The sequence below is a fragment of the Ischnura elegans genome, chromosome 7 (genome assembly GCF_921293095.1).
Source record: "Ischnura elegans chromosome 7, ioIscEleg1.1, whole genome shotgun sequence".
Classification (NCBI taxonomy): domain Eukaryota; kingdom Metazoa; phylum Arthropoda; class Insecta; order Odonata; family Coenagrionidae; genus Ischnura; species Ischnura elegans.
In genome coordinates this window covers 41,039,968-41,066,777 of record NC_060252.1, presented here as the reverse complement: position 1 = coordinate 41,066,777, position 26,810 = coordinate 41,039,968, and the positions used below count along the sequence as shown (strand labels likewise).

Sequence of the window (26,810 nt, the reverse complement as noted above, 5' to 3'; positions counted from 1 at the left end):
ATTAGAACAAAAACTTACCCCTTTAAATTAGTGAAACTTAACTGATATATGTAGAACTTTTAAAATAAATGTAGGCAACTGAAATCCATTTAATCAAAGTTAAAAAATATGAACCAAAATGCTGCTTATGTTCTGCGTACAAAGAGGCAACATATTAAACAATTCACTGGCAAAACGTAAGTACTACTCGAGTGTTTATACCGCTCCATGAGGACGGAATAAAGAAAATACATAATGGTAGACTTATATTTTCGCGGGTAGCTAAGAAAAGAATTGGATACGTTAGCAGGAATTCACACAACTACAGAGATTCGTGCGCTGGTCCCCGTGAGGGTTAGCTTTCAGACGAGGGGAAAGGAAAGGGTGGTGCAGATGGCGGGAGAGGACAGCATGATGTAATAAGCCAAGGCTTTTCAACCGGACAGCCTCGTGGGAAGTCGCCAGATGGCTCTGTTGTCTACGCCTGGAAGCCATGTCTCGCAGCGTTCCCTGCGTCTTCAAATTCTCTCACTCGCCCTCAGGCCGGCCTCGTAACAAACTTTTTTTGTGAACGCCTGTTTACCACCATTTCTACCAAACAAAACGTAGCATTCATTTTTTAAGACAACAATAATTCACCATATATTGAATTCAAATGAAAAATGGATATTTTTTGCTCGTCATGTGATAAATTATTTAATTATAAGTATAAATAAAGTAACTCAATTATGGTAAATTATAGTAATTAGATGAAACAACATAGGTACCTCAGTGGTTACCTCTTTTCAAGCGTCGTGGAGAACAACGCAATTTCTCTCTTCCCATTTGCATTAATATCTCGGATCTATGAATAATGATTCCAGCAGCAATATGAGAGCAGAAATTTTTTACCGAAATATTATTCAGTACTAGGCAGAACGTACACCTTAGTTTAGAAATAAAAAACATATCGGTTTTATTTTGCCACTTAGTCCGCTAAATAAACTGGGCTTTTTCTCAATTTACATCTCCCGTTTTTAATGAGGATCACTTCGCTTTCTTTCCCTAGTTTTTGACAGCATGGATATTTTCTACGCATTTATTGATCCAGCCAAAAAGGGCAGGCAAACAAATGAAAGAGGGCAAAAATGTTGGTCACCAGAGACAAAAAGGATGTGACGTAATTTTGCAAAGTATTAACGGAGTTGACATACAATTCAACGTCTTTGCCCATACATAGAATACCATGTAATTCTAATTTATAATATACAATTGGAATACTGCCAAACTTTGCCAATTTTGTCTTAAAAATGCGATTTTTTTAACCCTTTCGAACCGAGAGCTCCTGGGAGAAATTAAATTTAAAGAGTACTCATTTTTTAAAAAGTCAAAATTTTCTACTCAATCATTAATATTGTGGCAGCTACATATTTCGCCATTAAAATTTACAGCACTAAAGAACTCGTGGTTTAAATCTTTCCTGAATTGAAATGAATATGTATACATTTTTGATGCTACTCGAAAGCAATATTGGGTTTTAAAGGATTGATAGGTGTCCTATCATCCGAGAAACTTAGCTATAATGCAAGGGAATTAACTAAGATTTTCCACAAAAGTTCCAATACAGCTTTAAGCTAATTGGAAAACAGACAGACATATGGCCTTCAAACAGAATGGTAAGAATTGGAACTACTACTAAACCATATATTCCCACTCAATTATACGGTATTATTTGAAGGCTATCTGGTAACAGTTATCATTTCTTTGCACAGTGACTCGTGTACGAGCTAGTTCCATCGATTGCAATCGAGTTTCAAGCTCCGTTTGAGAGGGTCTGTCTGTGTTGGAGGAATTGTCAGCCGTCAATACAAGTGATGGGAGAAAATTGGAAGGCTCCGATCCTAATATCCTTCAGCATTTTCTTTATCATTTCCAGCCTTATTCGATTACCAGCAGATGCGAGTGAATGACGTCAAAATTGGCCCGATGAAGGCCGTTAGACAAGAAAAATATCCCAACGGGTCTATAACAAAGGGAGTTATCTGCAGAAAAGGCAAAATGAACATTAAATAAAATTCTATTTGAACGGCTTTGTAAGCAGAGAACAATCGTTAAAGATTAGGATATTGATTCAAGGATATTAATAGCCAAAATAACTATTCTTTCAGGAATAGATAGTATTTTAATAGTAGCTCATAAAGGATATATATGTAGGATATTACTCTTCCATTACAAGAATGGAACGAATTTATTTGGCCTTAGTTTTATTCAGACTGAAGTTGAGACAACACAATAATCACACAACACAACACAATCTTCATAAATATAACTTTTCCACAGACATTTCTTATTTTATTTTAAAATAATCAAATACACAAAAATCCTGGATATTCTTTTAAATCAAAATGAACTAAAATTTAGCGAAACTATAATTAATGAGGATAATTTATTTGAACCGCGACTGAATACATATTTGTTAAAATTATAGAGTTTGGAGCCATCGGGGTTAGAGAATTATGGCCGTGATAAATACATATGTTCATTTCATTCAGGAATTTGTATCAAAAATTTTTATTATAAAATCAGGTACGGAGAAATCGATCGAATATTGTCGATAGTGTGATTAATAACATGCAAATTCTGTAATACCATCATACAAACGCGATTTCTGTAATACCATTATCTAAGAAATTTTAGTTCATATTACTGACTTACCTCAAAAGGAACTATTGGCTTAAAATAATGAAGTAGCAAGGACAGATTGAACAAAGAAATATATTTTTGATACATATAAGCCATGTTATTCCTACGTTTATTTCAGATTACTTCAGTTATTTTTATCTATCCATACAAGGGGGACTCTTCAACAATCTCCTGACTCATCACTAGCGAGGGTTAAAGGTTAAGATTTCACGCTCAAAGGTTTCACTAAATATTAGGGACATGTAAGGAGGAGGACTCGCTTACATAGACTTCGGATTTGCTCAAACGAGCTGTGCTATAAGGTTCACGGCCGAACGTTTTATCAGACAGACGCATTGTGGTTACAGAAATTTCCATCACATAGCACTAAAAGGGTATCAAGTTTTTTTATCGTAAAACCTTTTGGAGCCCTAACTTCAGGCTGGAAAAGCAGTACTCCAAAATCGATGCAACACTGTTTTTTTTTAAGTAAATACTAGGGTACTCGAGCCACAATTTTGGGTCACCCCTAAATGCGATTGGAACCTTAGGCAAACGAAGTGTTCGACACCTTGGCCAGCACGTTATGAAGCAGAATCTTAGTGCGCATGCCGAATCCGCAAATATGTAAACTATGTTCCCTTAGGGCATGTAGAAACCACAGCGTTCAACTTGTCTGAGCAAATACCAAGCCCTAAAGCCTACACTGAAACCCCACAAATTTAATTTAATTTAATACTGCAATTGATGAGCATGGGAAATAAAAAATTATTAAAAATTTAGAAATATATCATGTTGAAGTTGTGAAATTTATCATAACAATGACTCTAAAATTAATAAGGAAATGAGTTTTCAATTGTTATTACCAACACGTAAGCAAACGCTTATTGCTGAAATCGCACAATCAAGTCCACCAGAAAATATTAAGTAATATTGGGTATACTTTTTCTAATATTCGCTGCATTCAAATAAGCTTTAAATCACTATGGCTCTAGAAAATGTCAGAACACATTTGAGTTGGAAATTGGGTAAACTTTCATCCAGTCATATTCTTCCTTACATGCAGATAGGCGCTCACTTATCCGTCACGAAAATAAGGCCTTAGTGGGTGAAAATGACTATGAAACGTCTACCAACCAAAGGAAATGACCTAACTGCTAGGCGAAGCACTGCGGTAGATCATTAATTAGCATAAGACTCTTGAATACTCATAGAAGGCAGAATTATTTCTGGGCTTCCTGTCCCAGAAGATTTCTAAGAATGGAAACGTTTCGTCTCTTCTGTCGTAGACCTCGTCCTACCGATTAGCTCTGAAAAGATCTCCGGAAGAGTAGAAGAAACTTTGACCATTCATACAACTGATGCAGGAGAAATATGTCTGTTTTTCATAGGAATAACACCCATGAAATTTTAAATACTCGGTGGGTTTTCATTGCTCGGGATATCTGAAGACCGATGGCTATTCAATCACGGTGAATTCAGACTTCAAAATGCCACTTCGTTCTCGCCACTTAAAATTTGGTTCACATCTGCTTCATTGATCTATGATTGAAAGAACCATTCACTTTCGTCTTGAATTACACTATTCAATATTAATAACCCACCAAGGCCGAGGTCAGCATATTCCGGAAAAGTAATATCGTAGGCTTTACCGGCGAGCTATTTGAAGAAATTCTTCTCGAGGCCCCCACCGGGTCAGTTTTTTCATGGTCGAGGATTCAATGCTCCACTGGCACACTGTCAACAGGGCATGTGAGTTTATCATCGCTCAACTAAGTTGATGAATATGCGCAAGTCAAACTTAGAAACGTAGTAATAATAGAAACAGCTGCAGTAATTTTTCACCCATTTTTATTCTGTCTCGACAGGTTTCAATTCTTACGCATCATATTCAAGAGCTTTTAAATGATGCGTAAGCATTGAAACCGGTCGAGAAAGATTGAAAAAGTGTGGAAAATTACTACAGCTGTTTCAATTATTACTATCCATTGACTTCCACACAGTCAGTCACGTAGCATGGAAGCGTCGTATAGAAGCGTAGTATGGAAGCGTCGTATAGGAGCGTAGTATGGAAGAGTCGTATAGAAGCGTAGTATGGAAGCGTCGTATAAGAGCGTAGTATGAAAGAGTCGTATAGAAGCGTAGTATGGATGCGTAGTATGGATGCGTAGTACGGAAGTGTAGTATGGAAACGTAGAATGGAAAGATAGTAAGGAAGTGTGGTAAGGATAACTAAAATGGTGGAGAACCCGAGAAGAATTTCCAGAAAATATCACAGAGAATTTAAACGGCGAAGCAAAACAGCAAATAAGGAAGCGGAATGTCACCGCACACATGAAGCCAAAAGAGGGTAAACACACATATGAAATCGGCATCCTCCTGTCGTATCTAAAAGCGCTCACGGTTCTTCCGCGGAAAAAAGGGCCCCTGAGAAGGAGGAGGAGGAGAGGGTGTCTGTTGCGATGCCTTGAAAGGAGAGAGTGAGAAGCGCATGAACTGGAGGTGACGGCAAGGGGGAAGGCGGTTGAAGTGCGCTTGAGGGTGGGGGAGGAAGGCGGGGGAGGAGGGGACGGGAGACCTGTTGGAGCGACTGGGAAGGGAAGTGCTTCAAGAGGCCTCGTCAAGAGCGGGAGAAAAAACACGCGCCACCGGCTTAAATATTTATCATAATTCAAGAGTCCCAGGCAAATAAACATTTTTTTTTCAATTCAAAATATTTGAATCAAAATACACTCAAAGAGGTTTCAAATTAATGGGACGAAATATTCCCTCTTGACAGGTCAAGTTCTATATTTTTATTCTTTTAAAACTTGCATGATCATCACGAACTTTTCGAGGTATAACGAAGCAGATCATCATCAATATTTTTCTGTGTCTATAACATGGATATTTTACGATAGAGAAAATAACAAGGGGACAATCTTGAAATTTGAGGTAGAGAAAAATGTTGAAGAGTACTCACTTAATATTGCATGCAAATTCTAAAATTATAGGGAGAGGTTTAGGATTAATGCGTAACCCAAAAATAATGGTCTTGCGGAAGGGGTATGCTCTAAAAATATAACACTATACGGTTTAGAAAAATCTTATTAGCCATAATTCATGCAAAACTTCTTAGAATGTGTATGAATGTCATCATGAGATCATGAATGAACTGACGAATTGCATAACTTCCACTTTAGCTTCTCCGGAAATAAATGCAGCACACAAATCATTCCTGAATCAATAGGGCCATTGCTCCTCGTAAATATACACTAGCTTCTTAAAATTACCGTCACCATCCAAAACTAGTTCGAAATATCTTAATTACATATTTTATATATTTACCAAAATGTTGGAAAGGTTACACAGAAGGGTTAGAAAGAGTTTATACTTGAAAAATAAACTATGTTCGAAATTGATTTGATATCCTTAAAGTAACAAGATGTAATAGATAAGAAGTGACTGCAAAATCCAAAATTTAAGCAAGCGTCTCCCTTTCTTCAATATCCATACGCTAGGGCATGATTTACGCTTCCAAGTTCATACTACTGAATTGTCGTTCGTGAAATATTCTTCTAATGTTTCGTCTCGCTCGTAGTATATGCAGGCGTACTTCAGGTCATTTACTGAGACCCAAAGTCACAATTCATTTAATAAAAGCGGTATGTATGCGGGACAGAAATTAAGATGACAAAACTCTTTTAGTCATTACCTCATATGCTCAAAATATTATTTTAAAAAACGCGGAAGTTGCGGCCCTCTATTCACGAATTGGCCTAATCATTAGGGCCTTGGTTCATTTCCTCGTTCAAAGAGTACATTAAATGAAGCGAAGGTATCGCTTACAAATGCGTGAGCAGCAACGAAGCGCGTGAGGTCCATGCCAACGACCTAGCAAAAGCTGAAATGCGATGGTATGAGCAGACGACGTCATCTGCAAAAGTGTTAAGGCTGTCGGTTTTCCATTGTGGATAGCTATTTAAGTGGAAATATAGAAAGATATGACTCTAGAATGCTAGATATGGCTATAGTAGTGGTAAGACGGAAAAATATGACTCTTCATACAGTTCAGTCTCAATCGCAATATATGTACAATAAAAAATAGCAAACAAGCCATCTACGCGGGGCTTGGTTTCTATTTAATCAAATTTTCGGCAGCATCATGGTCATATGAAATATACTTTACATATTTCGAAAAAAGCTTTCTTTCTCCAATAGTTTAGTCAAGTGTAATGCCAACTATTGAGCAAATGAATAATGACACCAATTCATCAATATCAACAACGAAAGATTTGAGAAGGCTTGAGGCGTGTGCTGCATTTTAAGTAGACAAATAGTGTAAGAAACGCGATATTGTACCAAAGAATTGGATGAACAATTGATCGGTGGAGCATCATATGACAGAAAATGATGCAATGAATAAACCATGTCATGCAGAAACACTTATTCATTTCAGCATCACAGAGTGATTTTACTTTACGAGGCTAAAGAATATTCAAAGCGAACAAGAAGACAATTAAAGGAATATGACACAACATAAAAATTGAAACAAGATGTTTTCATTGTACAAACGCACTAATACAATGTTTTCGACAAACTATGTGGAAAAGAAACTATATATACCGATGATTTTTTGTGCTGATACAATTTTGAATTATACTAATATACCTACAATCAGTTAATTACTAAAAGATGTTTCTCTCACAGTTCCTCTAGATTTACATTTCCATCACCGACACATTTCCCATCGTTTTCGTATATGTTATCGAGTTTAAATACATTCATTATTGTTTATATCTCTCAAGCAACACTAAGTACACAATTTCAGTGGTGAACCCAAATAATAACAGTCGAAATTGACCGATAGCTTTGAGAAAACATGATGAATCATATCCAGCCTCACTGTCTCTTCAAAAAATGAACATCATCACCATACCATCTTTTCAAAATATGCACATAATTTCAAGAATGGAGCAAAGAAAGCATTTTATAATCGAAAACTAAATTGTAATACACGAGCAAGTCAAAATTATACCATTTATCTTCCATTCCATGCTGAAGAAAATTCGCAGTAACATTTCATTGCCCAATATCAACAGAATAAATCTGTTAATGGCCCATTTATGCTTAAGTAACAGGATATGTTTTAATCATTCACGATTTTCTTCGGCCCAATAGCCGCACAAGTTATTCCGGAAGAGGAATCGGACCGTAAGAAGATTGCTTTCGCCACGGCTATCTTTAGAGTGCCCTGGCTCGGCTAGAGTGATTGATGAAGCTCGGTCACGAGCCCAGAAATTACGACGTGGATTGCTCAACATTCGGTTCTTTAAGGAGTGAAAATCACGCCAAGAAGGGTGGCGAGAATCGATAGCAATGCCGCTACGAGATTGGTGAACTTTTCAAACCAGCCGAGGAGTTTGACTTTCCCGAGAGCCACCGCTCTACACCTTCAAACAAATGCTGCATTAAATTAATAAACCCCTATACGGGCATATGAAAGCATTAACCGATTCGGGCGAGTTTATTCATCCATTATAACCTAGTTTCTATTTATATGTTAAACGTTTTAGTCAGGTAGTCCATTAAAATGGTAACAACCTTTAGGGGCTTATTACAACCCCTACGTTATTTTTTCCCATAGTAATGAACAAAACAGCATGATAGTTCTCGTACGGATAATTGCCGAATCAGTGAAAATTTTCATGAGGCCATCAATAACGATATGCAGTATAAGAGAGTAATTCAAAATTCCATGTAGAAAAAATACATGACTGATCAAATACGGTTCGTATCTTCTTGCTAAAAAAATAAGAATTGACGTTTTTATAGATAAAGTGCTTTATAGATAAGGTGAACTACGGATTTAGTGCATGAAATTTGTATACAAAAATGGTAGGAATAGTTCATCCGAAAAAAACGTTATTGAAAATATTTTGGTACAAAAAAGGTAAATCCCAGAATTAAGTCACTCAGCTCGCAACTTAAGTTACAACATGAAGAGAATAGATCTAATATCGCGAATAAAGCCCGCCATGCCATGAGTGAGTAGGTCAAAACATAAAGGTGACCACTTTCTTGTACGTAGAGGGTTTTGAGTTTGTCGGGCCCGAAGCATAATTTCCGTTACTACGCTTCAGAGTTATTTTTCTTCACAGATTTTGCTTATTAAATCACCAAACTATCGACAGAAGTATGAAATTCACTGAGCAAGGGCACTAAATTCTCACATTTGCACAGTTTTCGCCGCCACGATAATTACAAACGTGCCGTTCAACCCCTTTGCAACCCATAAAAACGCGAAAACCACGGAGGCCGTTCGTGAATCGGTGTACTCCGGAAATTACCCACGCATACAAAAACAGCGAGGGGGTGGAGAAGAGAGGAAACTAGGAAAAATAAAAGGAAGCGAAAAGAAGGAAGAAACGTTAGGTGGGCCGGGGTGAGAGGAGATAAATCTACACCTGTCACTCTGTCACATAAAGTAGCGGGGCAATCGAGGCGTCATTTGTAAATAAAAGCAGGGTGGGGCGCGCCTCGTAAACGATTTGCACCATCAAGCCCGAAATAAAAGAGGTGAGACCGTGGAAACCTCCGATTCCAGGGCGGATCATTCCGTCACTGCCACTGACAGCCGTAACCAACCGAGAAGGGGTGGCTCTATCGCCCGATACCTGCAAATAATATATACACTCACACTTGAAAACATAACTGCGCAATCAGAGTTATCATCCTGCATTGAACTATTTACCTTATGATATGTCATTCTTGATATTCAAAGTAACTCCAAGCCAACCTGACTAATTCATTCTGTTACTTATTTCCATCCAACTTTCAATCCTTACTTAGTATCTAATGAGCTCCTTTTTCTCCATCTAAATTTATTGTAAGATCTGAATTGTAAACCCATTTTCTTTATATCGTATCGTCCATCAAATATAACTTCTCTATTCATATTGCTTTGGTAATATTTATTACATTTTAACATGGGTGTGCGAGTACTTGAAATTTTGAGTCGAATCGAGCAGTTCGTTCTTGACTCAAGTGTTTCGTGTTGTGTTACGAATGTCGAATCGAGTATTTCCGGTTTCAGAGCTGTCAAGGTCAATAAATTACAAAATTTGCCGGTACTAAGCGCTATTATGAGATTCATGAAAAATGAAATCGTTTTTAGAGCCGATACGCCGTCCTAGGGCCTTGGTCTGGAAGTATCAGCTGGCTGTTAAACACTGTATACGTGAATAAAAAAACGGACCTCTATAATACCTGTGGGTACTAAAGGAGAAATGATGACTTAACGTATCTCTGTTATGATCACAACTATATGGAATATGTGATGAATCAATGGGATGTCTCCACATCTCTAAGTCATTAAATATCAAATGTCCCTATCATCATAAAACTAACGATTAGTTTCTTTCAAACAATCATTCCATGCTTAGAACCAGCCCTAGCTGCCAACTTCACATTCGATTTTATGCTTTTTGCTAATAAACTTAAAATAGCCCGTTCAAAATAACGCACTCATAATTTTTTAAGCCAGAAAATATAATACATAAATTAATTCAGTGCAATCAGGGAAGGAATTCCCAGCTTTTCAAAATCTCCAAGGGATCTTTCAGACATGAATCCTAGGATTAATTTAAGAACCAATTCTTTTCTTAAATATTCAGAAGAAAAATAGCGCGGATAAATCCCTCTCGGCTGCGAGTCGGTGAATGCAAAATAAAAGTGAGCGAAGTTCTTTATCCATATACGCTCGAGGCAGATCGAGAAACACGCAAAAAAGACACGGAGAGATAGATGCAAAAAAGAGAGCAGAAATTAAGGAGGGCGCGAACATAAAGTAATTACGCGAAAAAAAAAGATCTCGCGCAAATAAAACGGGACTAGTGCGAGGAGACTCTGGAAGACGTAAGGTACTCCCTGATTGGCCGGGTAGTTCGTAAGTCAAGTTCCAAGTCTCCGTAGTGGGTGATGCGGATGACGAAAGAGTTGAGGATGGGTAGGTAAGGAACCATGGGGATGGGAAGATTTTTTTTGAAGAGGTGGAGCAGGGGAAAAGGGTAAAGGCAGTGGGTGTGAGTTGAGACCGGACAGCACGGTGAGCGAAGGGATGAGGTGGATTTTTGTCAGAAACAGCTAACCGAGCCGTCCCTTCGATGAATTATTCATTGGTTCATCAAAAAAGTTCTCACCACCTCCCACCCGTGCACCGCTTCGAGCTAAATAGAGAGGAAGAAAGGTAAAGGAAGTCTTTTGGCGACATGGCCCACCCCTGGGGAAGGGAAGGAAATTGGAGACACATTAGGGAGGAATATAATTGGAAGATAATCAACGCATATTTCAAATGTGTCATTGTCTGCCTTAAAAATGATGTGAAGGACAAGCAGACGCAACAGACATTCCCCCTGCCACACGCCTTTTAGGCGGCTTGCGGGGTATTATGTAGATGTAGATGTAGAACAGAAAGCTAAAGCCTAAGGGAATGTAAGTGAGTTCAAGTGACAAGAGAATAAAAACATTAAAAGAAAATTTTAAATGGAATAATAATCGCGTAAAAAATCGTTTCAGGTTTGAATGCGTGGAAATGCGTTATATCCAGGATAAAAACTACAAATGGTAATCTCGACACTTTATTGTTTAACTCCACTGCTGACCACGGTTCCCGGTCAAGGCGAATAATTTTTTCTTTGTGGATTTTTCGCATAATATGTACATTGCGGGTGACTCCCGTAAAGTTAGTTATTGCCATGGCTACTCCCGGTATACTAACACTAGCCAAGAGCGAACACCCTTATGCGTTCAATATTTCCTATTTCTCTTTGGCCTTGGCACCGTGCACAGAACATTAGAAAAATGAATGCCTACATAAATATACCAGCATTCATGTTCAATATGAGCACTTTGTTCGCCTTTGGCAAAGGCAACTTTAACAGAGGGTACCGGGTTTGGATTCCGAGCTTTCATGAAGAACAAAAATTTGTATTTGTGAGGCAGCCCAGGGAAAATGAAATGCCCTCCCTCTACTCTGAGTGAAATTTCGGAAGCCTTTGATTAGTCTGTGGTGAGCTCTACCTTCGCCCACACAAAAAAATATCCAATTTTAAAACTAAAAAGCACGAAATTAGATAAGAAACCCGAAGAAAAGAAAATAGTACTATAAAGCTTAAAATTCCGTGAAAGACATTTGCATAAGGTACTCCATCTATTTCCTACGTATAAATTTCAACGCAATACTTAAAACTGCGAAAAATGGCTCTGACCTAGGTAGCAAACATTCAAAGAAAGACGCACAAGACGTTCTTTAAAGGCAGCGCGACCAACGAAGCAATCTGGGAAAAAAATTGTGCCCCGTCTACTTGGTCGAATCCCTCCCACGGACTTAAAATATTTACAGCACCTCACTCGAGTCATAATTCATAAAAAAGACCGAGGGTGGGCTTTCCTGCACGGCTATCGCCATATATTTTATTCCTCCGTTACGTATTTTCGACCCTAAAAATCCTTGTCCGTCCTTTAGGGCCATTTCTCTCGGCCCTTTCCCCTCTCCCCACATCCCAGGACCTCGACATGACCAACCACTACACTTTTCCTCGGGTCTCCAAATATTTCTTTCCCCTTCAGACGGAAAGATAGGGGCGAGTTTTTAAAGCCTGGTCGATATCCTTATCTGAATTGCTTTGTCGGGGAGCGCGGACTAGAGGTGGAAGGAGTTGGGGGTGGTCTTTGTTGGGCGATAGGGAGGGCGGGGGGTTAGGAAACGAGTGGTGAGTTAAAGCGGGTTGGTAGAGGTGAGTGGGAGCGCTTGTCTTCGGGAAGGGGTAGATAGAAGCGGTTATAGGGGGAAGTTAAGCGGGGAGCCGCAGGAGACAAGGAAAAGGGGCAACTAGGCAAGACGGCAGTCACGAGAAGCGAAAGTTTAGACCCCCCAAACGATATCGGAAGTCATGGAAAAAAAACATAATAAAACCACCACCAGCCCACAAAGTCTATTGAACCTCCTCTCGTAGAGTTTGATAGCATAACAGATTGATGACGTAAGTTGATGAGAAATCCTAATCTCCATCCCTACTTTTTGATTGTACTTACTGGAGGTCGTTTACTAGAGAAGGTTGCTTTAAGGTAGGAGGTTAAGGGTGATGAGTGAACCTCAGGAAGATATCTACCCAGACACTGTCTCTTAGTCTTCATTCTAGCTGTAAAATAGACTACAAGCCCATTTTAGATATAGCATTTGCAGAAGGTGGATCTATACTTCCGTCTAACAAAATAAAAGTCCCCTCAACCCTCACCGTCTATTGAACCTGCCCTCGAAGATTTTGATAGCATAACAGTTCGCTTTCAAAGATGTAGGTTGATGAAAAATCCTTATATCTTTCCCTTACTATTTCATAGCGCTTATTGGAGGCCATTCACCAAAAAATACTGTCGTTTTAAGGGTGTAGGTTAACGATGTTGAATGTACCACGAGAAACCCCGCTGCAAACTACACTATCCCATACTGCCTTCATCCAAGCTCTAAAATGAACTGTAACTCCCTTTTTTGATAGAATATTTGCAGAAGCTGAATCTATGCATCCGTCTAACGAATATTTAGTAAATGATATCGGAAGTCATGGCCAAAAGAACGTATTAAAAGTATGCCAACCGATACCATCTATTGAACCTACCTTCGTTGAGTTTGATAGCATAACTATTTGCTTTTGTGATTGTGGGTTGATGAGATATCCTGATCTACATCCTAATCTCCTTCCCCTATTCTTAGATAGCGGAAATTGTGGGTCATTCACTAGAGAAGGTAGTCGTCTAAACAGTATGGGTTAAGGATCTTGAACGCACCGCAGAAGGCACCGCTGCAGGTACCTACTATCCCTTATTGTGTTCATCCAAGCTGTAAAATAGACTGTACCATCCACTTTTGATAAAATATTTGAAAGAGGTGAATCCACCGTCACCCACCGCACGTTCGAAATAGTTTACAAATGTCGCCACTCGCGTCTATGACAGGCAGAGCGATTGGCATTACACGGAGAATCGGGCTATAGTAGAAGTAGCAAACCGACATTAATATCCCTGATAATATAATTTATCGAATTCATTACTATTCACTGCTATTTTTTCTTGAGTTCCAAGACCTCCTTTTTTTTGCAAATTTTTAATTCTTACCGGGAAAAAATTATCGTTTTGCTTTAGAAACACCGGGAAAATTTTTGAAAATCGAATTATAAGCGCAAAAAGTGGCAGCAAAAATCAAGAACCATCCGGACAGCAATTTGATGGTGGTAGGCTCCTTATTGCAATGACCTTTTTGATGAGAAAGAGAAACTTTTTGTAAGGAGGGAGTATAAACGGAGTATTTGATCGACCTTAATGAGGAGCGTGTGAAAGTGAGGGAAAGAATTGAGGACAGGGAGGAAAAAACATGGAGACCACACTATAGTTGGTCTAACGGGTTGGTAAACATGTCGAAAGCAAACGGAGTCACTGTATACTGCCTTGGAAGGGATAAGTTATGCCCCCATCCCTTTGCCAACGTAATGGCCACTTCTCAAGGGCCCGAAAATTAACTTCCCTAATCAATAGCCGAACAAAGTGGTTCGCTGAACCATCGGTCATATCACCCTAAAGAGCCCAGCTATATTTTCGCATGTGCATGGAATTCGAAGGGCCAATATACATTTAGGCAGCCCAGTATAATCCATGAAAGGTTTATTGGCACCATTCGACAGACGAATAAGACCCATGGTTATACTCCCTTTTTCCGAGAGCAGTAAATTCGCCGTAGGTTTTATAGAATCATTAAAATACAAGCTATCGTACTAACAGCAGCGCTACGTCCCAAAATATAAACCGTTGGGTGAAATAAAGATATGTCATTTCGATTAAAAGTGGCTAACGTCGAAATAAAGTATTATCTCCACTTATTTCGAGAGATTGTGCTTAATCCTTGGACATAAAGGTTCGATTTTATGTCCAATAGTTTAGTATGCATAGCTTTCTTCCTATTTTGCAAATGTCTCTACACTCAAGTTAATACCTCCTGGACAGATTTTATGAAGTATACTGTTTTCACGCAGCAACAGCACGCAAATATTATTCCATTAAAATATTAAATCCTCGTCATTACAGTATCAGAAGTAAAAAAGGCGAGACACTAAGTAAAATAAGAGGATTGTACGCAGAAGACGAATGCAATTCAGTCAATATACTACAGCTAATAATTTACGACAGCCATCTAACACAGTCGTATCCACTAAATAAAGATGTTTCTTAAGAAAAGCTCGTAAGTAACTGCTTCAAGAATAACATATTGAGAGAGCAGTTATCTCAGACAAGTACCTACAGTAAAGTCCAGTTTGACAGACGCTATGAAAATCAATGAGTACTTCATCATAAACGAATAAAAATCTACAGCCACGTTAAAATACTGCCATCGTTTGGCCGCTTAGTATATAATGTAGAAAGTGCTTTAACTTCGTGATATCTACGCAAAACTTAATTACATTTAACATCATTCCAACGAAAAAAATCGCAAGAGGTGAAAAGTAACCACACACAAAATTTTAGGCCACTAACGCACAACACTGCAGAGCTAAAATCATTGATTCTGATGACAATTTTATTCCTCGATATTCAAAGAATCAAATTATTTTATTACTTAATTGATCCAGATTCCATTTCAATCCTGATTTCAGTAGGTGAAGTCGTAATCAATGATAGATAAAGTCATTGATTCCCACTTCATTTTAAAGGAAAAATTTATAATTTCTAGTCATCATTGGAACAAGTAAAGAGAGATGTGAAAGAGAAGAAATACGTAGGTGTGAAAAGATTAGCTGATAGGAGAACTGAGTGGAGAGCTGCGTCAAACCAATCCTAGGATTGTTGACCAGTGATGATGATGATTTAACATAAAGCTAATCTTTTCTCCAAATAAGTTACATTGAATGGTAACAACTCGCCATTTCGCTTCAGTGGAAATTATTTCGTACTGCCCTGACCTTGATTAAGGGGAAATGCATGGGAAATTAAAAGTCCACAGCTTCTGCTCGACGCTTAATTGGCCAACATAATTTTACGAAATACAATACATGGGTTGAAATCGCCATAAAACATGAATTATAATAATGCTGTAGCATATACCTTGGCTACAGATGAATGGCCAAAAACTTCATATTTTTTAACATTCCTTCGCGATATAGCAATGTTTCACCAGATAATATTCTTATTATAAATAACAACGCAATAGCATTACTAGCCACATGAATTGAATGCACACTAAACGTGACTACCTCCGAAGGATTTTTTTATTAAAATTATACAAAAATACTTTCATATTCATCTTTCGGTTGGGCAGACTACAACCTACCACAAACTCCTTCAGAGATCATAATGGCGGAAGAAAAAGTTCTGAAATGGAGAGTATATGAATATTTATGGGAGTGAGTAAAATAAACTGCCTGTCGGAACTACCTGTAAGTACACGGAAAAATCACAATTGAGATCAAATGCAAGTGCGACACGAGGTCCATTTTGGTATGGGGATCTATTAATGACATGTCACGCAATAGGTTCTAATTTCCAAAATTTATGCAGCAACGGGAAATGTTTACTAGTGAAAAAGGCAAATAAAAAACTACAACGACCAATTTACCCAATTTGCTAAGCCACAAGCGGCTTCCGAAATTGTCGAAGCATTTCCACCACTCAATTGTGCAGCCTAAATTTTACGCATGTATTTATTTGCTTATCAATGGTTTGAATCTCCAATTTAAATTTTATAACCCTGCAAAACAGGCTAAGTTACTGATTTAATCCTGCATGTCCATTGTTATGCACTCATTATTTCTATAGCGATTGAAAATAAAAATCGAAAATTCAGAATTTTCCAGCCTCGGTGCAAGTTCAATTTGACGTAAATATATGAAAGAGATGTTAACAAATGAAAAAAACTCACCATACGGCTTGAATAGAATATAAACGTGAACATGAAAAGAGTGGCAACACAGAAACACAAATGGACACATACCTTTTGGTGGGTTGACTGCTATCCCAGACTTGTACAGAGCTTCCTCGTCGTGCCAGTCCCTATTTCTCCTCACCGTCCGCGCACCCATTGTCACCATTAGCACCACTAACCCACACAACAGAACACCCTGTGTGAAGCGAGTCCTCACCAGGCGAGAGTACACAGCCCTCGCGCCGATGGCCACCAACATGCAGTATCCCGCAGACGGGAGGTACAAAACCCTCTCGGCCACCACGAAGCCAACGTGGAAGAACAGGTTGGACGCTGGCAAGAAAGGCAAAGCGAGCAGCGCGAGGGATACCAGAATAAGCTCTGGTGAGCCCAGGGACGCAGTGTTCGCAGACGTCGTGTGGTGGTCCTGCGATCCAAGGCACATGGGTGTACTCCTTCTGAGTCTCCTGGAGCCCTGAACCAACATTGGACAGCAACACGCACAGCAAGGGGCTGCTTCCAGGCCGGAGGGCAGGGTTTGCGACGGTAGGAGCTTCGTCGTCCCGTTCGGGACAAGGTGGTTGTTGTTCCCGTGACAGCGCTGGTGGTAGTTCAGAGCGCTGCCCTTGCATGTTGGGCACGGGAGAGAACCTAAGGACAGGGCACCGTTCGACTGGGGAGACCGATGACCTCCGATTCGGTGCGTCCTAGGGGGTCTCCGGTACGGTCTGGTCGCCTTCTGCGCTGGGCAGTACCTGGGACGCGCCAACCTGGACACGGAGCGCACGGCTAGCCTCAGGAGTGCGGCGTAGAAGAGGAGTGAAGCCGCGTTGCGTGGGTCGGCGAGGGAGGATAGCCTGGGCACGGCGTCCATAGACCAGTCGAATGAGAGTCGCCTCGGGAGGAGGAGCAGGCCAAAGTTGAACGCGGGCAGGAAGAGGAAGGTGAGTAGGCGAGTGAGGGGGCCGGAGGAGGGGGCGGCGGCTGGGTTGTCCGCGGCGGCGAAGCGAGGCGCCGCAGAGGTGATGCCGCCTGTAACCACTGCCAGTCGAATGTGGAGTATGACAGCCAGCGCGCCGCCCAGGACCAGAAGGCTCTCGCAGACACTACGTCTCCGGCGCTGCAATGACAAGAATAAGAAAGGAAAGCCGTTAATTGATGCTACATAAAGGAAGAAGAAGATTTTACCATCAAGGTTTTTAATAAGATTTTATTATCAAGGTTTTCATTTGCATTTCCAGACAATACTGCTGCTATTTTACTTGTATTTTATTTTTACTATAATTTACGCATATTTTTCACCAATATCATGTTATGAGCTAAATATTAATATGAGATTGGTGAAAAATATGTTGTTCATCTCATATTAATATTTAGCTCAAAACATGATGAATCATGAAAGCATATTTAGGGCACACGAACAGAAATTGCTACCAATGGGCTTCGATGAAATTCATTCTAAATAAACGGATTGCCTTTAAAAACAACTGTTGAGTAAATGGAACTACATAAATGAAAGAGTTAGAATAATCACCTCTTTTGTAAAGGTTTTGACTTTCAAACTACACATTGTCTCAACATTATCATAAATGAATTTGAAAATAGTTTTTTAAACGGAATTTGTGTTTTCAGAATATTTTTGAACAAATAATCAAGTTTGTTATTTTAGTAAATTTAAAACTGAAAAATGTAAGGTCATCATTCTTCACGTCTATGTTAGGCCATTAGATAAAAATTACCACACATAAGGTTCCCTACCTACCCTTGATGTGCAGGCTATCATGAAATTATTTGAGCACAAAAATTCAAGTTTTAGATTCAAATTTTGACTATTTGTCTACTTTAAACTTCAGTAACTTATAAAGTTTTTTAAGCATAAATTTGCAATCAATTATAATTTGTAAATTACTTCACACAGCGATCTTCTAATGGAACACTCATTACATTTTTGTCTGGAAAATATTTTTCCAGTCATACATTAATTTTTTTCGAACTTAACTATGACGGATTAAAGGACAACCGTCACATATAAATGTGAAGAGTTGCAAAAAATAGGAATACATTTATAAGCAATTTGGGAAAATTACGGTACGGCACTAGCAAAGTCGTGCGACTTTAATAAAATTTGTCGAATACACAGAAAAAGTTGTATGTTTTTTGATAAGCATAGACAAATATTTACAATGATCACCTGTTGACACTATTATTTTTGTATCAAGTAGAAAATATAATTTTCCCCATTTTAACCATGGGAAATACAATGGTGCTCAATTTATAAGAAAAAAATCCAAACAAGACCCTTGTAAAGTCTCAGTTACGTGCCATCCTATGTGAAAAAACAGTAAATCTAAACATGCGTTTTTCACTGTGCGAAAATCGTCCAGTTTGGTCTACCAATTTTCTCTGCTCGGTTTCAAATTCACACCTCGGTAGCTAACCTGGAAAAAGTACTAAACCGGATATCTGGGGGATACGGGTTCAAATCCCGATCATGGCAGATGATTTTTTTATCTGTTGAATTTTCGCGCAATTTTTGCATTGCGGTTGACTGCGTAAATTTAGTACCGTGGCTAGTCCCAGTATCCTTAAATACGTTGTTTAGTTTTTCTAAGCTTAAAATAAGCAAATCGTCACAATAAAAGTCAATATATAACCGATCGAGCAGGAAGTCTTCGTGCCATCAGTATGCAGCAGCGCTCTGAACACAACACATAGAACGCTTGAAAAAAAAAACAGTAAAGTGGACGATTTAGTAGGTACCTACGCTATGGAAAGAGCGTGGATGTAGGATATGAGGAGAAGGGATTGTAAACGTAGCCTGCGCTCCTTGGATCCGATCCCTAAAGCCAGGGTAAGCTCATCTGAAGGGGCACAAACACGCTCGGTTAAGCACACCGTCCTTCGGAAAAGATTTTAATCCTGTCCCACGGTGCGCCCTTTTTAAAGTAGGTTAATGCCGAGAGGCAGAGTGCGACTCCACCTCGCTTCGCCATCAACACCTCCTTCACTCCGAGAACTATACGAACTCGTGCACCGGAGGTGGCACTGGCTTATGCGACTCCAAAATGAATCAATCTATTTGAGCTTGCGTAGGAGGGAGGATTTGATTGCAAACAAATCAAAAACTTACAGAGTGTGCTGTATTTCAATCATATGTGATAATTGAGGTAAAATCACATTAATATACAGAGGATGAAGTTCGTCCTATAGTAATATCAGACTTAGCCGGAATTCGAACCCCGATCTACCGATTACCGATCAAGGGTGCTAGTCAATAACACCACCAGGCCACCTTATTAGAGCGAAGTTCAGGACGGGTTTTACCGAACGCAGGGCTTTAAAATTTAATTTGGTTGCCATGAGAAAATATTTCCACAGGACCAAGTTATTTTGCTCTCTCATCCCTAAAATTGCATTCTCAAATTCTGGAACCTGGATAGCGTAGTAGTCTACGCGTTGGCCCGAAAAGACATAGGTCCATGGCTTAGTTTCTGGTAAAGGGCTTTTCTGTCCTAAAGCAATTAATGTAAACTGATAGCCTGGAAATATTAAATGCCAAGACTTCTCAGGAAGAGGAATATTTAATATATAAAATGGCAATGAGCACAATAAATGGGCTTATTCCTTTCACGGATAAGTTGATGACGTCAAGCGATCCTGCATATCGGGAAAACACATTTCAGCAACTCCTTATTTTGCTCGTTATTTCCTCTCTCGTGATCGATTCCGTCCCTAAATGAACGGTTCCCCCTGAACGAGTCAATGAACCAGAGCTATGATGACGCTAACACTGATGCAAAGCGGACGGCCACTTTCGAGATGCTATTTAACTTAAGAAAAGCATGGCTGAATTAAGTTCTGAATTTTATCCCTCCCTTCAATAATCCGATTTCTTTTTAAAATTAATAGTGATTTCATGTCTGAGGGAACGAAGCCATTCATTATTGATGCTCTCACAGTGGCGTAATTATTTATATCTCCACCTTTTCGTGTATTTTTTTATAAATACTGCCATTATTTGGCTATGCCATAGTTTATTTTACTATAAAACACTTTTTTGGCGACTCAAACATTCAGTATCTCCTCAGCGGTACTCATATTCCTAATTATCAATATTAGTAAATTGGTTTGTGCTGTGAATTGCGATACAATCGAATGCAATTGGTAATTAAGAATTAGCAAAAGTAGTTGTCATCACGAATGGAGTAAATAGGAAGACATGAATCGTTACTGAAAGGAACAGGACGGTTCCTCAAGAGAAGCAGGATTACAACACAGAAAGGAATTTCACCACTATTACCAGATGCAACAGGATGCAACGTTCCAAGAAGCGACCTACTCCCCTCGTAATGGCAACAAGCTTTCGGACTAGTCAAACGGTCAAAGGTTAGGATACAACCCGACCTTTGTTTACATTGCAGAGTGGCATTCTAGTCAGAATGCAACCAAGTAGCAGTAGCAATGAGAACAGTCAAGAAACCTCACTTAAATCCCTTAGCTATTTTGCGCAACAAAAACAGCAGTTAGTACTTTCGTTAGATAGTCAATGAAAGCAAGATAATGGCTCAGTGGAAACATGTGAAATAAAAATAAAATATTTTTCATAAGTAAAATTTTAAACATGCATTGAATATTTTAGAAATTTTTTCCAAAAACGGTTTCTTATAAAAGTGATGCGTTCACATGAAAATTTTTTTCCATCTTATTGAGGACTTACTGATGCAAGAAAATGTACACCTACCTTATAAACAAAATGTATTTTTTTGAGGTGTGTTAATATTAAACGACATCCGATGGAAACTGTTGAAAAATATATTTCATATCACTCTTTTGCGTTCGAAAATAGTGAAGAACGGAGAAATCAATTTTACCAAGTCGTAAGGTTGGTATTATGAACATATAAATAAGTGTAGGTATCCTTCATAGCAAAAAAATTCAACAACTTATAACGGAAAGCGTGACAGTTATTGATTCAAAGATTCTCATAGGATTGGGAATAAATTTTGGGAGTGAGATAATGCTATACTAAAATGAATTTTAAAAAACAAATGCCTATCTCCAAAATTCTTCTCAGCTGATAAATGGCCGAAGTTGCTGATAAAAATATGTTTGACCATGGATTATTTCATTTTAAATGTCGTGCACGTATTAGAGGAAACAATTTTTAATGTTGGAGATACGGAAGAGAGAGACAAGAAATGCTCAACTTAAGTTCAAATAATAATAATATACACCTGAATATTTGAAAAACACTGCCGTTTTTTTTTAAGTTTCCGATACGTATTCTGATCTAACCATAAATGATCATTTTAATGGAATGTTCAAATGTTTTGCCGTTATTAAAATGTTCAACTTAAGTTAACATAATATTAATAATATACACCTGAATATTTTAAAAACACTGCCGTTTTTTTTTAAAGTTTCCGATGCGTATTCTGATCTAACCATAAATGATCATTTTAATGGAATGCTCAAATTTTTTGCCTTTATTAAAAGTTTTAAGGTAAACCTTACCATTACTCACTAGCATTAGCTCTATCATTTTCTTACATGAGCGTGTAGAAATGACATCAGGCCCAACCAACGCTAAGAAAACCTGATTTGATCCTTTGCTTGGGTATTAAAGGGCCACAAGTCAAACCTAGCCAATGACTCCATGCCAACAGATGAGAAAGTCGTCAAAGCTTCAAGTAGCACTGCAACTGGCTATCTGGCTAGCACACCTGACCGGCAATCCGGAGATCGGGGTTCAAATCCCGGCTGAGACCAGTATTTTTCACCAGATCTTCATCCGTTGGTGTATTTAAAAAACAGAACTTGAAGAAAATCTGCGCATAAAAATTATACAGTATAATTTAGTTATAACTTCATTTATGGGACCACCAAATCAATGGCGCAATATCAGGGTGACAATGTAAAATGGTTTTTTAATTAATTAATCAACAACACAGGAGAAATGAAGTGTTACCATTTTTCACGACATATTCCTTAAATTAGATTATTTACGTAAGTACTACTGCTATATTAGTAATAGTGTTGTGCTATTTAAATTTATGTAATAAAGTCACCAAAATGAATTATTTTTATGCAACGAATACAGTATAGTGTTTAAATAAAGGCACAATTCTGTATGTTAATAAAAATTCATAACTTTCGGGCACATTTAAATGAGGTCCTACTGCTGAAAAAACCTGTAGTTTTCTTTTTGACTTTGTGTGAGACTGATCAATACTGCGCTGCGCAGCTTGTGGTAGCATAATTGGTTAGTACGCGTGACGTTTTTTGGACCGTGTGGTGTACTTGTGGGAGTCCAATTGCATGCTGTATTCTGGTGATTGATCCCCCTCTGCAAAACACTATAGGTGGCTCGCGGGGCATTATGTAGATGTCGCCAACGTCACCATTTTTGCCAATTTTACTAATATAACTTATTTGCTTGGAGCCGGATTTGTTGGCTTTACATACGAGGTTTTGAAATCTATTGACGATAAATTAGATGTTTTATCGATGCTCACTTTTTAGTTGGCGGGAATTAGAAAAGAATGACATGTTATTTATGTTGGCATTAAAGACGAGGCCGTGATAACCAAGTTGCTCTGTATTTATTAGCAATTATTCTCTAAATACTTTATGGCCCAAAAACTGGAAATCTAACCAATACTGTGTAATAATCATGCTTTTTGACTTAGTCTGCGGTACGTTCTTCCTTCAGTAATTTAAACTGCTCTTCGGGCTGAATCCCCGAGTGAGTAAGCATTTAGTTCTCGATATAACTTGAATTTCCGAAATTTCTACTTGGCACAAGTTTAAAAATTCCGCGAACATTTTGGGTTTGAAAATCAATGTAGCGCCCGCATGTGCAAGGCAATTTAAAATATTTCTAGGGAAAAATTATTCATGAAAAAAACTACACTTCATATTTTTTTCCTTATGATCCGTAGTTTATTAATACAATCCAAAAAGTCGAGGTGTTTGTATGTTACACACGTCTTTCAAGAAAAAAGCACCACGCAAGAAAAATATAGTAAGTAGTTATTATTTCTTTTGCCTCTCCACTTTTAATTACTAAAATACGACAGCATTCAGGAAAGGTGGCCTTGATATGAATACAGAACGCAGCAGTGTTAAAACAAAAACATGTGATTGTCGAATGGATAAAATTATCAAAAAATTCAATGGAAACGATTAATTCATTAATGGAATAATATCATGTAACATCATATTTTATTATATCATGCGTATGATTTCTCATCATATCGTATCGCATTGTGTTACTTAAAATTACTGCATATGGTATATGAGCAAGAAAAAGTTTATACGGAAAGTCTACTTGGCTATTAATCGATGCCACAGTTTCACGAGAATTAGATGAGGGTGCGCTTTTTTACTCATCGGTATTTAGCATTCATCGATGAAATTGCAATCATGATGCTAATGATATCCAGAAAGCTATTCACCATTAAATACCCTCACACCGTGACTTTTTTTGAACTGTGAGTCACGAGTAAAATAGAAAAAGAGAGATTTTAAATCGATTGCAATAAGTGAAGTAAACTTGATCAGCGAGGAAAACATATAGTTAGGAATAAATATTTGGCTCAGTGCATAAAAGATATCATAAATACTGAAAAAATACTCCCTTCTACACCTTTCCTCCTTCCCCAATAATTTTTATATATATTTTTGGAAATGATATTTAGCAACCTACACCTCAATAATGCAAATCAAAAAGTCGAGAAGATGTTTTCCAATTGTATGGGATGGGGTAATGAGGGAGCTAGCAGTAGGTTACCAACGTCTTTAAATATTTATCATTCAGAAGCCAATTTAGAGAAGTGATCATATAGGAATCTTAGCATGCTTATTGTAATATGAGTTAAAGTAATAAAAATTCAGCACCAAATTTGAGGGTTCAGACCTTACATTTTGCTTATTTTTGGAGATGTCCAGGAATTTATCAGAATCGGAAAAGTGAAACTCTTCAATTGCCTGCTATTGGCAATAGGTGCTACTCTAAATAACGGATAAACCTTTCATTCCACGGAAGGAATCCGCTCATGATATACCCTCCACACAGAGCTCCAGCAAGGATCATGCTACACTAGAAAAACCTCCAAAGCTATCGGGATTTAAACATTTGCCCACGAGGTGGGAAAATGAGCAGGGCGACTTGAAACCTCAATGAAAGCTACTAAATATTAATATAAATGTGAGATTCAGAAAGCCAATATTAGGAGCTGGAATATGCATTGAAAAATCCATCCCTAAACTATAGCACTTTGTAAATTTACAGCACTAATAATATGAAATGGATAATCATATCTAATCGGATGGTAGTGGATCAAGCGGCTTAATTTAATCACAGCTCTATTTTTTTCTTTGAGCAGTCTAAGCATGTTATAGGTTAATGCCACTCTAGACCACCAAAGCAACCCGATTAAATATCAATGGGGTCGTTTACTCAAACCCAAAATCGCAAATCGATAAGAAATTCGGTAGATGGAAGGAAAAGATAAGTTACGACCCAAAAAAGCCCTTTTGCCCCTCCAAGCTATTCTCCTGTGAGTTTAAAATGAGAAAACGAGAAAGGTACTGCCTATTTTTATGAGTTTGTGACGTCACTATAGATCTGGCTCGTTTACCGTTCCGGGGGAATCTTTGATTGCTCGTGGCCATTGGTTAAGGAGATAGAAGCAGAAGATATTCTGTGACATTCTCGTCATGAGTGCATGACGTCAACAGCTTAACCACGAAAGGGTTAAGGCCACCGATATTTCGCGATAAATAGTTAGATAAGGAGGCATATTGATCAAAGAATCGAAAAATGGAATCTCCTCGCTATTTTTCAGCCTTCTTCTGTGTATTCAATGTCAAGTGATATTTTCTCTCCATTTTATCCAATTCCCGAAGTGATACTTTATATTTATATTGCAATTGATAAAATACGTCTCTTTATAGTAAAAATATTTCGCAATCGATAGTAATTTAAAAATTAGATAACGAGTACTTTACAAGACTATCCACCCTCAGATGGGAGTTACTTGCGGTTTCCTTAATACTAGAACGACAAGGCGTGTAATTTTGACGGGTAACCTCTACTTACTTATCATATTGCCTAGAACCTTTTTTTTCTAACGTCTTAAATTTTAACGAATTTTTTTTGTTTTTTATGTTACGTATTCAGTTAAAATATAGTTTGTTTTTTTTTAACTTATATACGGAGTCATACTTCCAGTCTACTTTGAAAGACAAGCACCTGTCAAAATAACGGGTCGAGCGCTTCCATTTTTTTAACACCAGTTTAAGTTAGCACATTTATGCATTTTTCATTGCGCTTGACGTTTTGAATAGAAATAGCAGCGTTTCTACCATACCGATAGGCGTCTGGTAGGCCAGGACAGGGGAAGCAGTAGCGACGTGACCGCCGTTTATTTAAAATTCTTTACTGTAAAACTATTGGTAGCAAATTACTGAGTTTTATTGATACACAAAGAAAGAGATTTTACTTAATTAAGTTTTCAATGTTTTCAACAAAAATGAAGAAAAAAATTAAAATAAAAAATGACGGGTAATGGTCCTTCAAGGTTACAACCCTGGTCCTTCGAGTGTTAAGAGGATATGTGTAGAAGACAAGAAGAGGAACGTTGCAAGGTGGGAAAGATGAGCAGGCGGAGTGGGAGAGAGCATTGGGGGGGGGGGGGGGGGGTCACGGACGAAATCAAACTGGTGCTGATGACAAATCAATGACTTCAGCCGGGCTTTGGGATTGGATGCAGCCACGACTCCGTCCTGCCCCTTCCTTCGCCTCACCCCGTCGCTTGGACCCTCAATATTCCCCCACCCTCCCATCATACATAAACCCCTCACACTCCAACTCCCTCCGCTCAACCCAACTCCCCACCCCACCACCACTTCCACGAGGAGAGCTTCACCCCCTCTCCTCCTCTTCCGTCCTCATCATGTATTTTTATTCTTTGCTTGTATCGATTCCCTCATATCTCACATCCCTCCACAACATAACCCACTCACCTCGCTATTTTTCAGCCTTCTTCTCCTTCCTGTGAATCAAATGCATAATCGTTCCACCATTTTCTTTCCCCGTTGTCCTGTTACCTTTTTCTACTCCATATTTATATTGTGATTACAAATAAATAGCTCTGTAATTTCATAAGAACTTATTTAAACCGAGTTTTGAAATATTACGTGATTACCAAATATATGGATA

At 38.4% G+C, this 26,810-nt stretch overlaps 1 protein-coding gene across 1 annotated transcript in view; it reads right to left on the bottom strand.

The window, feature by feature from the left end:
- Positions 1-26,810, bottom strand: part of LOC124162962 (protein O-mannosyl-transferase TMTC2-like) — a 507,991-nt gene that overhangs the window by 395,155 nt on the left and 86,026 nt on the right. The window contains exon 3 of the mRNA XM_046539742.1: positions 16,655-17,705. Within this exon, the coding sequence (XP_046395698.1) occupies positions 16,655-17,705 (1,051 nt within the window). The remainder of the gene's footprint in view (positions 1-16,654; positions 17,706-26,810) is intronic.